This window comes from Nerophis lumbriciformis, linkage group LG09 (genome assembly GCF_033978685.3).
Source record: "Nerophis lumbriciformis linkage group LG09, RoL_Nlum_v2.1, whole genome shotgun sequence".
Classification (NCBI taxonomy): Eukaryota; Metazoa; Chordata; class Actinopteri; order Syngnathiformes; family Syngnathidae; genus Nerophis; species Nerophis lumbriciformis.
Genome location: NC_084556.2, coordinates 49,907,772 through 49,924,973, shown reverse-complemented (window position 1 = coordinate 49,924,973; position 17,202 = coordinate 49,907,772). Strand labels below are relative to the sequence as shown.

Sequence of the window (17,202 nt, the reverse complement as noted above, 5' to 3'; positions counted from 1 at the left end):
CCTCCTCTCATCCCATTTCTAGAACCTTCCCACACTGAGCGTGCTCAGAATCCTAATGCATCGCTGCAGCGTTGCCACGGTAACTGTGGCGGCCTTCCAGTGCGTGGAGGGGCGGAGGGGGGGCGACGTGCTGCGTCCCTCGTGTGACCGGGACGCTGAGCTGCCGGCAGGTGACAGACTTCCTATTTATACACCGGCCGTGCGTGCGCGTGCTCAATGTGCAGGCATTTGCCACTCAAGGTTGACAAAGACAAACACAGGAAGTGACATCGTGCCTGGCTGAGAGGTCGCCCCCTCCTGGACGAGCCTGAGACAAGGACAAGGACACACTTGTTGGGGAGGAACGTTGAAGATGATTAGGTAAGTTGTAAGTGGCATTTTCTTCACTTTTTTCTTGAAGTCTACTTATCAAAATAGGATAGACTAGATGACTCAAAGTGTGCGTACGTGTGTTGCAGGGTTTTGTTCCAACTCTGAGGACTTGATCTCTGTAGCGATAATCCACAATCGTCACAAGCTAGCACAGATCAATCAAACTGACATTAATAAACATGACCTTACTCAGCAGCCAACAGGCGTGACCCAGTCTTGTAGCCACGCCCACAACCCACCAAACACGCCCCTTTATTAGTCAAGCTAGAGAAGAGCTCAGCTGCTGTAAAGCATCATGGGTAACATGGTCCAATGCTGCCACATGCTGTCGGGGTTCTGCAAGTGCAACGACGAGCCATCGGGGGGCGCGGCCGAGAGGTCTCCCCTTCTGTCCAGCCAGGACAGCGAGTGCAGCTCCACCGCCACGACCACGCCCTCCGACTGGGAGGACGAGGTCCCCACCATTTCCACCGACGTCCCGGACGCCGCCCTGCACTCCCTGTTCCCGGACATCGTCCTGAGCAGCCACTTTGGGGGCGACGCCAAGCCGGTGGAGCCCATGGTGTGTCTGCTGGTGTCCGACGAGGAGGAGAGACGGATGGAGTTGGAGACGCTAACGGAGCAGGAGACACAGGCCGGTACGACGGTCCAGACGGAGGCTGTGGTTGAAAAGGTGACACAGGTGTTCCCGCAGAACGTAGAGCAGGAGGAAGTGTCCACCTGTCCCACACAGCGTCCTGTCCAGTATGAGCACGGGGTCTTCGTGATGCAAGAAAATCATACGTTTGTTAACAGGAAGTTAGCACGCAGGTCAACAGATGGTAAAGAGTGGTCCAAAGACAAGTCAGGTGGGATTGCAGGGAACATCAACGAAGGAGAAAAAGACGAGCAGAGAAGTTCTCTTCTTCTACAATCAAAGACGAAGACGTCACAAAGAGATGTGGGCGCAGATGACCTGAGGTTGCAAGCAGGTGTGTCACTGATCTTTGCCGATGTCCTCTCTGTCCTTATCTGTCATGTCATGCGTCCTCAGAAAACGTCTCCTGTGAAGATGTGGATGACCGCAAGCACCAACTCTGTGACATTATCAACCTCCTGGAGATGACCTTTGCTGTCAGGATCAAACCTCCTAAAGCGGACATCTTAGAACTGCAGGTACTGGTGATGATAAAAGATGAAAGATCTTCTCCCAGGAAGCTGAGAGTCCTTGTGGACTTTTAGGTGTCAAGTTCCATGTCTGTGGCAGAGCTTCAGCAGATGTTGATGAATCACGAGCTGACCTGCCATCGCACGTGCTTCTCTCTCCATCTGGACAACACCGTGATGGATGCTGCCAGACAGCTAAACTCCATGGAGGGTCTCCATGGAGGCGTAGTCCAGGTGGTAGAAGGTAGCTGCTATTGTCTTCATTGTAGCTTGTGAGTGTAAAGCAAGGAGTCATCTTCATCATCCACTCAGAGTGTTACTCCATACGGGACGCTACCTTCCATCTGAGGCACGTCCAGGAGCTTCTAAGAAGTCTTGACCCCACAGAGGCCTTCAATGGAGACAATGGACGCTCTGTGTCTCACCTCACCTTCTTCACCCAAGGTAACAGGAAGGCTAACAACACTGTCCTCCAGCTCCTCCTCTTCTATCTGCATGTCCTGACCTCCATATTCACTTTACAGTGGGTGAGAGTGAGGGATCCAAGCGAGCTCCTCCAGACTTCCTTCTCCCTGGAAGCCTCAAGCGCCCTCTTCTTCCTCTGCACCCTGTCCACAGTGAGTCTAAGGTAAGGTGCGTTGTGGTCTACAAATGCAGAGATCATCTTTTATTGTTGGTGCTGAATAAAGCGCTGATGTTCCTGCTCTAATAGCAGCATCTCCAATGTGTGAGGGAGCTGACCTCCAGCAGCTGGAACCCTCCTCCAGGGAACAGGAGGATGCATGGAGACCTGATGTACCTCCACGCTGTGACCATGGAGGGGCGAGAAGTCAACATCACGTCGTCCACACGTGGCTTTTATCCCAACCAGTGAGTCTTATACACTTTGAAATCTTGGCTTGAGGAACGATCTCCTTGGATTCATCACGCAGGTCAACACCTTTCACCTTCAACCCCAAACCTGCACTTCCCACAATCATTTGTCATTCGCTGGTGGAACTGCTGACTCAGGTCAGTCCTGCCTTCAAGAGTAACTTCAACAACCTGCAGAAGAGAAGGTGAGGAATCAGCCGCATGTGACCCTCACACAATAATGAAAGTCCATGAAGTCCTTCCTGTTGACCAGGGTCCAGCTGCATCCTTTTGAGCGGATTCCTGCACCTTTCCCAGCGTTCACCTGGATGGCTCCACAGGAAGGCCACAGTTTGGACCGCATCAGAGTCGAGAATGTCCATGCATGCCGTGTGGATCAGGACCAGAACACAACTGGGAAGGTTGGAGATGCTTTGTAGTCTGATGCTGGGACTGGTTCTGGTGTTGAGGCTGACCATTGGGTGTGTGTTCTGAGCGCAGTGTCGCGACTGGAACGAGGAGCTGCAGAGAGCAAAAGAACTTTCCAGAAACTCCCCCCGGGACCGCCTGCACAGAGACAGGATCCTATTCAAGGTGAAGTCCATGTGGATGTCTATGAAGAGCAGAATGAGATGTTATCCTTGCTTGTAGACCAACAGAGACTTTGTGGAAGCTTCCAGAAGAGGAGCAGTGGCAGTCATTGACGGTCACGTCATGCCGCTGAACCCGGGGGAGCCTCCTCACATGCAGATGTTCATATGGAACAACATCTTCTTCAGCCTCGCTCGTGACATATCTCAGCACTACAGACCACTAGGGGGCGATGCTGCCGCACACACTGCTGCCAACTGTGACCTGAGAGGTGTTCAGGTAGTCATGACGATAAAGTCTTCATGTCCTTTGTAGGGATAAGATGACTTGCAGGACTTGTCAACTGCAGGTGTACACCTCTGTGGACACAGAGGGTCTACATACTCTCGGGACTGCGGTGGTGGACTATCGTGGCTCCCGTGTCATCGCCCAGTCGATTGTACCTGGTATTCTGGAAAAGAACCAGGAGCAAAGCGTTCTTTACGGTTCTACTGACCATGGCCGAACTATTATGACGCACCCAAGGTAAGGAACTGCACACACTGTTGTCACACAGCTAAGCATTCTCATGCTGATGTGATGTCTGTAGATTTGTGCAGCTTTTGGAAAAAGCCAGCAAACCTCTAAGAGTCCGACCTCACCTGGTGCTGGACCACCACAACACCCAAGTGGAGCTCTACTCTGGCGTTGAGACCAAAGGAATCTTAGGTAATGACGGCAGACCCTACATCTTGGACCTTATGAGTACCTTCCCTGCGGACCTTAATTTCCAGTACTCAGAGAAGACACAAGTCAACATGGTGGAGGTGCCAAAGGAATGCCAGAGTTTCGGTTACCCTCAGCGACATCGTCACAGCCTGGCCAGTTTGAGGCCAGAACTGATAGATGCCTTTGTCCAGCACAGGTGAGAGGAGACCTGTGGTTAACTGCTGGGTGATCGTTTCAACGATCACTTTCTGGTTTCAGGTTTGATACATTCATCAAGAAGGCGGGTAATCGGCCTTTTGACAACCAAAAAGACACTGGTAACTGGACCTGAAGAGTGATTTCCTTGGAGGACATCTTCATCTGATGTTGTTTTGGCCTTCCTGTAGGGTGTCCTGACAGAGGATCAGTGAGAGACTTTGACATCTGCTTCAACCCTGACCTCTGCTCTCCAGGTACTGCCGTGTCCTCAGGAAGAGAACATCAGCGTCTTTCTTGCCTTGAAGGTTTCTTTTTTGCAGGTGTCCGCTTTGCTTCTTCTGAGGACCTTCACTGTCAGCGTCGCCTGCTGTGGGACGCTGCTGCTTTTCTTCTCTCCAGTCAAATTCCACTTGTGGTCTGTCTCACTCACCTTCATCTGTGTCATGTCCATGTTTAATGGGAAGACCTGTATGTGTGTGCGCACAAAGCTGCAGGACTGTCTGGACTACCGAATGGCGCCAATGGACGGAGCCGCTCTGACGTTAATGCTACACCAGCGAGGCGTTAACGTTCGTTATTTGGGAACCTTGCTGAGGCAGTTGGACAACGTGAAAGACCGTGGGGCGCACTGTCTCGTTCGGGTACTCCTGTTGTCATGGACAAAACTCTATCGATTTTAACTTTGTGGAAGAACCTTTCCTTCTTGTTCACAGAGAGTTTGTGTCAGTGAGGTGGTCAGCCGAAGTGCAAAGCATGTCTTCAGGATGTATCTTCAGGTGAACGTCTTCTAGTAAGTTTGATTTGTCACCATTGTCCTAATAAGGTCACTGGCACTGTCAAACAGGAAGTGGAAGCTGCGACTCTCTCTGCCGCAGTCAGCCACTTTCTCAACTGTCTCCTGACGTCCTCCGCGCTCGACTCTTCAGACCAGATGCTGTCCCGCCGCAGGAGTCGCCGTCGCCGCCGTAGCCACGGCAGCCGAGCTTCAGATGCCACCTGGGCCAGACTGACCCCGGGTGAGCTGTGGGTCAAGATCCGGACCGACGCCGAAGATGTCTACCAGTACACACTTGACAGGTGTGTGTCCGTGCATGTGAGATACAGCGAAAAAGTGTGACACGATTGTGTCCCCTCGGTCCTCAGTGGTTTTATGGAAGACTACGGCCTGCAGAGGGTCTCATTGCTGAGAGAGTTCGCCATCAAGACTGGTGTTCAGGTCTGACCCACAAAGTCGAGTCGACTGGAGCACAACAAGTTCTAGAATCTTCATCACGTCCACTCAGGTGCGCATGAGGGAGTACCCTTTGGATTCCCGACTGCGAGCCGTGTTCGGAGAAGAAGACGTGGTCAACATGTTGGCCGTGGTCAAGCATGTCACGTACACAGCCAGCGGCGCCACCTGGCTGCTGGAGCAAGCGCATGCAGCTGTGCAGCAAGGTAAGCGACAAGCCACTCACTCACTCACACGCATGTGTGTGTTAGTAGATGTGGGTTCTCGCAGCCATCGGAGGGGTGTTGTGGGCTTGTTTGCAGGGCGTGTCAGCACAGCCTTTGACTTAGTCAGCCAAGCTCTGACACTCTTCACCAGCGTGTGCGGCGCCTTGCACGAGGACACGTGCACGTGCCAGCGAGTGCTGGGACGACTGGGCTACATGCTAGGACAACATGCACTTGTAAGTACTCAACGCACTAACTCGTCATTTATTCAATGTCTATGGATGTTCTCCTTCATCCCGGTCATAGTATTCTCAGTGCATTCAATTGATCGCAACTGGACTGTTCAGTTTGTCTTAGAAGACGTTTTTGCCTCTCATCCAAGTAGGATATTATTATTAACTTAGGCTAGCTGCTAACTGTTTATGTAGACACAATCAGCTGCTAAGTGCTTGTCAGGCGGGGGGGACTGAAAATAAATGCAGGGTTAGCCAACGTTTGTGATCGGCTTTAAAAGGCATTAACCGGCAATGGCGATCACTTGGTTTTTCACAACAATTAGTCGATACCATACTTGCCAACCTTGAGACCTCCGATTTCGGGAGGAGGGGGGCAGGGCGGGGTACGGGGCGTGGTTAAGAGTTGAGGAGTATATTTACAGCTAGAATTCACCAAGTCAAGTATTTTATGTATATATATATATATATATATATATATATATATATATATAAAGAAATACTAAGTCAGGTATTTCATATATATATATATATATATATATATATATATATATATATATATATATATATATATACAGGTAAAAGCCAGTAAATTAGAATATTTTGAAAAACTTGATTTATTTCAGTAATTGCATTCAAAAGGTGTAACTTGTACATTATATTTATTCATTGCACACAGATTGATGCATTCAAATGTTTATTTCATTTAATTTTGATGATTTGAAGTGACAACAAATGAAAATCCAAAATTCCGTGTGTCACAAAATTAGAATATTACTTAAGGCTAATACAAAAAAGGGATTTTTAGAAATGTTGGCCAACTGAAAAGTATGAAAATGAAAAATATGAGCATGTACAATACTCAATACTTGGTTGGAGCTCCTTTTGCCTCAATTACTGTGTTAATGCGGCGTGGCATGGAGTCGATGAGTTTCTGGCACTGCTCAGGTGTTATGAGAGCCCAGGTTGCTCTGATAGTGGCCTTCAACTCTTCTGCGTTTTTGGGTCTGGCATTCTGCATCTTCCTTTTCACAATACCCCACAGATTTTCTATGGGGCTAAGGTCAGGGGAGTTGGCGGGCCAATTTAGAACAGAAATACCATGGTCCGTAAACCAGGCACGGGTAGATTTTGCGCTGTGTGCAGGCGCCAAGTCCTGTTGGAACTTGAAATCTCCATCTCCATAGAGCAGGTCAGCAGCAGGAAGCATGAAGTGCTCTAAAACTTGCTGGTAGACGGCTGCGTTGACCCTGGATCTCAGGAAACAGAGTGGACCGACACCAGCAGATGACATGGCACCCCAAACCATCACTGATGGTGGAAACTTTACACTAGACTTCAGGCAACGTGGATCCTGTGCCTCTCCTGTCTTCCTCCAGACTCTGGGACCTCGATTTCCAAAGGAAATGCAAAATTTGCATGGTTGGGTGATGGTTTGGGGTGCCATGTCATCTGCTGGTGTCGGTCCACTCTGTTTCCTGAGATCCAGGGTCAACGCAGCCGTCTACCAGCAAGTTTTAGAGCACTTCATGCTTCCTGCTGCTGACCTGCTCTATGGAGATGGAGATTTCAAGTTATATATATAATGTGTGTATATATATATATATGTGTATATACAAGAAATACTTGACTTTCAGTGAATTCTAGCTATAAATATATATTTATTTTATTATATATATATGTATGTATGTATATATATATGTATGTATGTATGTATATAATAAAATAAATATATATTTATAGCTAGAATTCACTGAAAGTCAAGTATTTCTTATATATATATATATATATATATATATATATATATATATATATAAGAGAAATACTTGAATTTCAGTGTTCATTTATTTACACATACACACTCATAACACTCATCTACTCATTGTTGAGTTAAGGGTTGAATTGTCTATCCTTGTTCTATTCTCTGTCACTATTTTTCGAACCATGCTGAACACCCTCTCTGATGATGCATTGCTGTGTGGCACGCACAAAAGTGCCTGTAATCAAATGCACTAGATGGCAGTATTGTCCTGTTTAAGAGTGTCACAAAATTGCTGTTTACGGCAGACGAACTGCTTTACGGTAGAGGGAAACGTGACTGCTGTTGTTGTGTGTTGTTACCGCGCTGGGAGGACGTTAAAGAAACTGCCTAACAATAAACCCACATAAGAAACCAAGAACTCGCCTTCGATCATTCTACAGTTATAACGTCATTGGGCAGGTATGCTGTTTATATTGTGGGAAAGCGGACTCAGGTCCGCATGGACCTGAGTCCGCCTGAATTTCGGGAGATTTTCGGGAGAAAATTTGTCCCGGGAGGTTTTCGGGAGAGGCGCTGAATTTCGGGAGTCTCCCGGAAAATCCGGGAGGGTTGGCAAGTATGCGATACTGACCGGTGGCCAACCATTTGGCACATACCCATCAAAATTCATCCGGGTCATGGTCACAGGGGACATCGTCTCAGTATGGAAGTTCAGACTTCCTTGTCTCTGGCAACTTCTTCCGAGGCGTTCCTGGGTCTACTCTGGGCTTGTGAGGGTAGGAACTCGGTCAATACGTCTCAGCCTATTAGAGGCATGTCTCCTGATACCCGACTAAGATGGCTGCTAGGGCCAGTAGGGGGCTCACAAACACTTACATGCAGAGATCATGAATTGAAGTTTGCTTGTGGCTGAGAGCAGTATGATGCTGTGTCTGTCAGGCCGTCAGCCACCAGAGGCGGGCAGTGATGAGCAGTGAGCGCACGCGAGGCGTCGATCACCCACAAACCATTCGTGACTACGTGAGTGCCACTGAACCTCCACTTCGCTAACGCAAACAAGTCCCTGCGTCACATGTTAGCTAATGCTAACGTCGCTCCTGTGCAAAGCAGACCTTGCTAGCGCTGTACTGCGCGGCTGCAGGCCAACACGTCGCCTCTCTGCATCTGCTGTATCGCGCTCGCTACCTCGCCCTCCTGGTGACCGGGGAGGATCATCCCCACGTGGCGCAGCTGGATGTAAGTTTACATTTCAAACCCCCTCTTAAAAACTTGTATTCAAGACACTTGCGTTGTCTTCAGAGCATGCTGGGTGTGGTCCTTCACGGCCTGATGGAGTTGGACCTCTCCTTGAAGTTCCTGCACAATGCCTCAGTTCTAACCTCCAAGTACCACGGTGACATGTCCACGAAGCACGCACGCAGGTGCCTCCTGGTGATTGGTGGGATGGGGCCTTGGTGGAGGTTTACCTCACATTCATGTTTTTTTTTGTCCTCCATTCAGCCATCATCTTCTGGCCACGTTGCACCACAGCAGAGGAGACTTTGAGTCAGCGTTGCGCCACGAGAACAAGGCGCGTTCGATATACGAGACACAGGTAAGTTGATTGATGCCGATGTCTCACGGCCTGTGTTCCGCTATGTCACATGACCTTGTTGAAGGTGTTGGAGGGCAGGGAGAGCTCCGAGTACCTGAAAGACCTGACTCAACAGCAGGACAGCAACTTGACTCCGCCTCCTCAGGTGCGTGCATGCAAATGAGCGCCACCACACAAATACACTTTGGTGATGTTTGTGTCTTTCCAGTTCTTCCACAAGATGCTTCAACAGCTCAACATGACCTGTGGAGACTTACTTATTCCTCCCAGGTGGGGATCTTCTCATAAACGACATTTTGTGAAAAATAACTTGATTTTTTTTTCCTTCACTTAGTGCTGAAGATAATGCACAGCTGAGAGTGCGAGAAGTCAAAGTTCAAGACCTGGAGAAGCTGTTGTCGTCGAACATCTAGTGCTGCCTTCACGGAGGAGACCGAAGTATTGGACAGCAGTTTTGTTGTACTCCTGCAGTCCCTTTGGTGTCTACCGGACTTAATGTCTGTTCCATGAAGGTCTTACTGGAACACATGACTTGAATATGACATCAAGTCACATTAATATTAGATTAGAGTCAACTTTATTGTCATTGCATGTGTCACAATTACAGAGCAAAAAAATGCAGTTAGCATTTAACCAGAGGTGCTTATAAGCAGTGAATTAAGTATTCGAAATGAAAGAGAATGAAATGTTTTCTGTTGTTAAGGGTATTTACAGACCAGAACAGGTTAAAAACTATACAGATATATTTATAGGATTTACAGTATGTACAGCAGTGCAAAGAAGTAGTGGGAATTAGTCCAGGTCACCCAAATAAAGTTTGATTGATTGACTTTGACCTCCTGGTGTGGTGTAGGGATGGGGGGTTAGCATGTGTGCAGAAAAGGGGGTGTAGAGTTCAGTAGGCTGTTCCTGATTCTGGTGGTTCTTCTTCGGAGGGTCTTGTAGCGCCTTCCAGATGGGAAGAGGGCAAACAGTTGGTGGTCCTTCTGAGACAACACTTTCTGGAGATGTCATCGATGGTAGGGAGTGAAGATTTTTTTGATTGATTGAGGCTTTTATTAGTAGATTGCACAGTACAGTACATATTCCGTACAATTGACCACTAAATGGTAACGCCCGAATACGTTTTTCAACTCGTTTAAGTCGGGGTCCACGTTAATCAATTCATGGTACAAATATATACTATCAGCATAATACAGTCATCACACAAGTTAATCATCAGAGTATATACATTGAATTATTTACATTATTTACAATCCGGGGGGTGGGATGCGGAGGGGGGTTGGGACGGGGGGGATTAGGTTGGGTTGCTATCAGCATACTTCAGCTCTGGCAATGCACTGGGCGGTTATCACCACCCTCTGTATTGCTTTCTAGACCAAACTGTGATGCAGTTAGTAAGGTGTAAGTTCACCAGAATGTCTGGTGAGAGGTTTTTTTTATTCTTACCGGTAAGTGCAGTTGGTTGTCTCTTGTAAGACATGGATCCCCAGAAATTTGGGGCTGGTCACATGCTCCACTGACACACAGTGGATTGGTGGATGAGTGACAGCATTCTTTCTAAAGTCAACTACGAGTTCTTTTGTTTTTGAGGTGTTGAGCAGCAGGTTATTGTCCTTGTACGCAGCCAGGCGATCCACCGCTTTCCTTGTAGGCCGACTCGTCGTCGTTCTTGATGAGGCCAGTCACTGTTGAAGACTTGATGACGGCGTTGGAGCCATGTCCAGCTCTGCAGACGTGAGTGACGAGGGAGTGGAGGAACGGCCTCAACACGCCACCTTGCGGTTTGCCAGTTTTCATGCTGGGGTGGAGGAGCAGTGGTCGTCGAAGGGGACACAAAGGTCTAACCAGGCGCAGATGCGAGCTGTGATGCACAGATCTGTAAGTTTGTTTACTAACTTAAACGGGATGACAGTGTTGAATGATAAACTTAAGTCTATATGAACAGAATTCTAGCGGATGTCATGTTTGTCAAGGTGTTCTAGGATAGAGTGCAGCACTGTGCAGACTGCTTCCTTTGTACTCCTGTTCTTGTGATTGGTAAATTGGTGGGGGGGCAGGCCAGGACCAGTTGTTCTCGGCACTTGGAGATGATGGGAATGAGTGCCACTGGGGAAGTCATTCAGTACGTATCCATGCACTAAATTACTGTATTTTTCGGACTATAAGGCGCACTTAAAATCCTTTCATTTTCTCGAATATCGACGATACGCCTAATGTACGGAATAATTCTGGTTATGCTTACCGACCTCGAAGCAATTTTATTTGGTACATGGTGTAATGATAAGTGTGACCAGTAGACATAAGATACATACATAAGACCTTGAGACCTCCGATATCGGAGGGTGGGGGGTGGGGGGCGTGGTCGGGGTGGGGCGGGGGCGTGGTTGGGGGCGTGGCTACGAGGGGAGGAGTATATTTACAGCTAGAATTCACCAAGTCAAGTATTTCATATATATATATATATATGTATATATATATATACATATATATATATATATATGTATGTATATATATATATATATATATATATATATATATATATATATATAGCTAGAATTCACTGAAAGTGAAATATTTTCTTATATATATATATATATATATATATATATATATATATATATATATATATATATATGAATGTTGGCTATAGCGTACTGGGGTTACTTTTTGGTTGGCCAACGATTTACGTGGTGTTGCGCACCTGACGTCAAGTGTCTGTTCTGAAGTCTACAGTAAAGAGACATACTTCATCCCCTCGCCTGTTTATTGCCTCCAACTCAATATATTACAAAAACATTGCTCCATGCGGACCTGGAGGGGGCGTGGCCTCCAGGTCCGCCTGAATTTCGGGAGATTTTCGGGAGAAAATGTGTCCCGGGAGGTTTTCAGGAGAGGCGCTGAATTTCGGGAGTCTCCCGGAAAATCCGGGAGGGTTGGAAAGTATGCCAGTAGATGGTATTCACACATAAGAGATACGTGTAGACTGCAATATGACGTCAGTAAACACCAAAACTTCAAATGTTCCATTGAAAATAAAGAACATTACACACGGCGCTCAAAAATCTGTCAAAAATGTTTTAGTACGACTTTGAAGCCGCACCGCTTGATGGATTGTCGGCCCATTACGGCTATCGTAGTCAGAGATGAGGACCGCAAAATGGCACCCATTAGCAGACATTACCTGGCGTTTTGTTTCACAATATTATGCAAAACCAACTTTTTTTTACCTTGTAGTACCTGCTGATGTGTGTTTGAGATCTGCATAAGTCCTGAAAATTTGCGTACGTCCGCCACTGTAGTCCGTGACGATGCCGTAGTCGATAAGCTTCTTTTTATGGGACATTCCTCCTCTGCTGTTGCCATTTTTAATATAAAGTAGTGTAAAGTTCTAACTTATATCTCGCTATGGAAGCGCTAAGAACTACCAGTGTATTGGGTTTACATAATTCACCCACGGAACTTTAGTTATTAGAGAGTTTTGGTCTGACGTTTTTTTACGAGACACATTTCCAGCGTTGTTGCACTAGTGAGCCACGTTGCTCCGTTATTGATTGAAGTAAAGTCTTTAAATGTCATTAAAACAGTTAGCTCCATCTTTTGACACTTCTTCCACTCCCGTCCTTGCACGCTACACCGCTACAGCAAAGAAGACGGGGAGAAGACGCTTTCAAAGGTGAGCCACGTAAATAAGACCGACAAAACGGCGCATCCTGAAGCGACTGTCAGGAAGCGGCTTGAAGATGATCTGTAAAACATAATCTATCAAGATTTTGACCAAAGAACCACCATTACATGTTATGTAGACCACAAGGAAGTGTTTTCCATTTAGAATTTTTTTTTTAATATGACCCCTTTAATGCGCCTTATAATCCGGTGCGCCTTTTGTTTGAAAAGAGACCTGAATAGACCCGCTCATCGGCAGTGCGCCTTATAATCTGGTGCGCCCTATGGTCCAGAAAATACGGTAGTTTGATTTCTTAAATAGTTCGGCTCTAAATAAGCGTCCTACAACCCATGGAAACACCTTAATCCGATCGTGTTCGGTTTTTTAAAAAGTCGGACTAACACAACTGGATTTTGCGATTGAAAACCATTGATTGATTGAAACTTTTATTAGTAGATTGCACAGTACAGTACATATTCCGTACAATTGACCACTAAATGGTAACACCCGAATAAGTTTTTCAACTTGTTTAAGTCGGGGTCCACGTTAATCAATTCATGGTACAAATATATACTATCATCACAATACAGTCATCACACAAGTTAATCATCAGAGTATATACATTCAATTATTTACATTATTTACAATCCGGGGGGTGGGATGAGGAGGGTTTGGTTGATAACAGATAACCAGATCCCTTGAGTGGGTGTGTGCCGCCGGAGGGGATCCTTCCCATCCAGTCTCAACGCGCGGGATATAACCAGGAAGCAGATACCATTCAATAAAAACATAAGCAACAATTGGAATGAAGAGACTGATTATTTGCTTTACAAATTAAATGAACAGAAGATTTTGAAGTGCATCGATATGAGAAAAAAAACGAAACAGAGATTTATTTAAGAAGGTAGGTAAGTAAAGCACACCTGTGAAGTGAAAAGCATTTCAGGTGACTACCTCCTGAAGCTCATCGAGAGAATGCCAAGAGTGTGCAAAGCAGTTATCAGAGCAAAAGATGGCTATTTTGAAGAAACTAGAATATAAAACATGTTTGCAGTTATTTTACCTTTTTTTAAGTACATAACTCCACATGTGTTCATTTATAGTTTTGATGCCTTCAGTGAGAAACTACAATGTAAATAGTCATGAAAATAAAGAAAATGCTTTGAATGAGAAGGTGTCCAAACTTTTGGCCTGTACTATGTGTGTGTATGTATGTATATATATATATATATGTATGTATGTGTATATTATATATATATATATATATATATATATCCAGTGGTCTAATTGCTGCCATTTTGTCACCTTATGGTGGACAACAAAAGTAACTCAGCCATTAATTGAACCATCAGGTCATAGAAGAACAGCATTTATTTCTATAACCCAATCCAAACAACCTTCCCTAGTCACGGTACAGAAAGCAAAAAAATATCCAGTACAAAAATTCAACAAAAACAGTCACACATTATAGTCACACCCAGGGCCGGCCCGTGGCATAGGCCGTATAGGCAAATGCTAAGGGCGCCGTCCATCAGGGGGCGCCACGCCAGTGCCACAAATGTTGGAGAAAAAAAAAAAGAAAAAAAAAAGTTGGTACTATTATTTCTAAATACAAAAAATAATCCCACGTTAATTAAAATGCAAAGTAAAGCCTATTTAATAGAAATATTATTTGTTACAACATTGCGCCCCCTCCTTTCCCGTATCATGACTCTTTTTGGACGTCACCACATCAAAAAATCAACACAAGATGTCAAAACGGCCAAAACTGTCAGGTGCCCAGGGAAGAAAAAAGGGAAAAGAAGAGGAGGAGAAACGAGAAAAGACAGAGGTAGCAGGTAGGTAACGTTAGCCTACATGAAATTATTTGTCTGTCACAGAATGTGATAGTAGCTGGCTTTTTAGCATTAAGCTAATGTTACATGATTCGGCAATTGGTTCTGTTTTAACGTCGGGTTAATATTGTGGAGGGGGCTAAATTGTTATGGAAAATAATAATGTAACGTTAGGTAATTACAGTACTCCCACCTTACATTCCTCAGGGACATTTGTATTAGATCTTTTAAGCAGGTGTTTTTTGTTTACATTGTTATTGCCTTCTGGTTAGCTAATGTTTGCCCTGCAGGTAATAGTCACTTTTCCACCCCTTTATATATTAGGTATAGTTGTAAGTAAAAAAAAAAAAAAGGTCAAAGACAAAGCTATTCAGTTTCTTGTGAGTATATACACTTCACTGCCGATGTGGGGGTGCGCCACCTAAAATCTTGCCTAGGGCGCCAGATTGGTTAGGGCCGGGCCTGCATGGTCACACCTGCTCATTAAATGTTGTGGATATTATAAAAAAAACATCCAATCAACATAAAAAAAAATCAAAGGTAGTCTAAGTCTAACAATTTCCCTTGTGGATCATTAGAGTTTGTCTAAGTCTAAGTCTATTGTTTTCATACCTCGCTGCCAGGCCACTGATAATCCATAATTTATCATATTTAAATGCAGAATAGAAAGTGACCACATTTATTATTGTCATACTTGCCAACCTTGAGACCTCCGATTTCGGGAGGTGGGGGTTGGGGGCGTGGTTGGGGGCGTGGTTAAGAGGGGAGGAGTATATTCACAGCTAGAATTCACCAAGTCAAGTATTTCATATATATATATATATATATATATATATATATATATATATATATATATATGTATATATATATATATATATATATATATATACATATATATATATATATATATATATATATATATATATATATATATATCCTGAAAATATGCAAACAAAACTGTGTTTAGATAATTGATACTACAAACTTGCATAAATAAATATTAAGGAATATAACATTGCTTGGCTTCTGAGAGCTTCAAAATGTAATGAATAAAATGCTAAAGTTGTTGATAAACAAGCAATTATTTTAATAATTAAATATGGTCATTTTAAATTAATTATTATGATAATTTAAAATCAATTATTTCAAATATGTTTATTTTAATGTATAATTCTATGGCTGGATGTAATGAGTCACAAAAAAATACAAATATGATGTTTTTAGCAAAATATAGTAAAAATTTATTTAGTTTTTTTTTTTTTTAATTAATAAATATATTTATTTTTAGGTAAAATAAACATAATAATACAATTTATGTCTCGTCTGGATGATTTAGTTCTTGTCACCCTGTTGTCCTCCCATCATGAAAAAAGGCTGTCCTCACTCAGGTCCGCATGGAGCTGGAGGGGGCGTGGCTTCCAGCTCCGGCTGGAAATCGGGAGATTTTCGGGAGAATTTTTGTCCCGGGGGGTTTTCGGGAGAGGCGCTGAATTTCGGGAGTCTCCCGGAAAATTCGGGAGGGTTGGCAAGTATTAGAGATGCGCGGATAGGCAATTATTTCATCCGCAACCGCATCAGAAAGTCGTCAACCATCCGCAATCCACCCGATCTAACATTTGATCAGAACCGCATCCGCCTGCCATCCGCCCGCACCCGCCCGTTGTTATATATCTAATATAGACGATGCAAGGCATTAGTGAGGTTATAAAGCTTTTGCCTGTTAAAGGAGACTGATCCAATGCAGCACAGACATTCGCGTGCCACGCTGTCACGACCCAGACGCACACCAGTGCGCAATCATATGGGAGCCGCGCTGAGCGCACCTCCAAGCGCGTCTCGCTGCCGGCGACGGCCGGGTATGGGCCCGACGCTCCAGCGCCATCCATTTTCAGGGCTAGTTGATTCGGCAGGTGGGTTGTTACACACTCCTTAGCGGGTTCCAACTTCCATGGCCACCGTCCTGCTGTCTATATCAACCAGGGTGAGCCCCACCCCTTTCGTGAGCGCACTGCGCGCGGAGTGACCCCTGTTACGCGCCCCTGGCAACAGGGGTGGCGGGCAGGTAAGCTGCGCGGGCGGAGCGCGCGGAGTGACCCCTGTTACGAGCCCCCGGCCACGGGGGTGGCGGGCAGGTAAGCTGCTTACCTGCTGCGCGTGACGCCGGCCGCGGCGAAGGCGGACGAGGCGGGGTGTCGGTGCGGTGGGCGCGGTGGTGACCCTGGACGTGCGTCGGGCCCTTCTCGCGGATCGCCTCAGCTACGGCTCCCGGTGGGGCCCTCTCGGGGGAAGGGGCCTCGGTCCCGGACCCCGGCGAGGCGTCGGGGGCCTTCTCCGCTCCGTAAAAGTGTCCATCTCTTTTTTTTTTTTTCTTCTGTTGTGGCATATGCTGCAGGTGCCTGCTCGTTTTTCGTATGTGGGTAACAACATTTAACTATGTATATATATTTCCCAATTGGTTTAACTGCCACCCGCCTGAATCTATTTAAAATCTAATTTTTTTCAACCGCCCGACCCGACCCGACCCGACCCGACGATAAAATCTAATTTTTTTTAAATTTCATCCGCCCGATCCGCGGATAATCCGCGGACTCCGCGATTGTGCCCGCAAACCACGCATCTCTAGCAAGTATGATTATTGTTATAAATCATGCGCCACACTCACTAGGACACAACGTGATAAAACAAAAATAAATGTGAATATTAGCTTCATTAAGAGCGTTGGTCTTTTCTTTCTTTTTCTTTTTTTTTTGCGGCGCTCTCTGCGCACCTCAGCGTGCGCGCCCCCGCCGCCGTTGAGCGACCGTTAG

General features: G+C 45.7%; 1 protein-coding gene across 1 annotated transcript; it reads left to right on the top strand.

Moving 5' to 3' along the window:
- The first annotated feature begins 1 nt into the window (after position 1).
- Positions 2 to 10,133, top strand: LOC133607905 (clustered mitochondria protein homolog). The gene is made up of 29 exons (XM_061962958.2): positions 2 to 360; positions 459 to 1,343; positions 1,406 to 1,527; positions 1,594 to 1,762; positions 1,831 to 1,962; positions 2,043 to 2,146; positions 2,231 to 2,388; positions 2,451 to 2,576; positions 2,645 to 2,792; positions 2,872 to 2,964; positions 3,022 to 3,240; positions 3,311 to 3,486; positions 3,551 to 3,865; positions 3,928 to 3,986; positions 4,056 to 4,121; positions 4,188 to 4,282; positions 4,356 to 4,508; positions 4,581 to 4,643; positions 4,712 to 4,944; positions 5,011 to 5,083; positions 5,151 to 5,304; positions 5,401 to 5,540; positions 8,239 to 8,319; positions 8,410 to 8,535; positions 8,599 to 8,720; positions 8,800 to 8,893; positions 8,958 to 9,038; positions 9,102 to 9,163; positions 9,228 to 10,133. Exons 2-29 carry the CDS (start codon positions 668 to 670, stop codon positions 9,304 to 9,306), a joined length of 4,119 nt encoding a protein of 1,372 aa, XP_061818942.1. The 5' UTR covers positions 2 to 360; positions 459 to 667; the 3' UTR covers positions 9,307 to 10,133.
- The last annotated feature ends 7,069 nt before the right edge of the window (positions 10,134 to 17,202 follow it).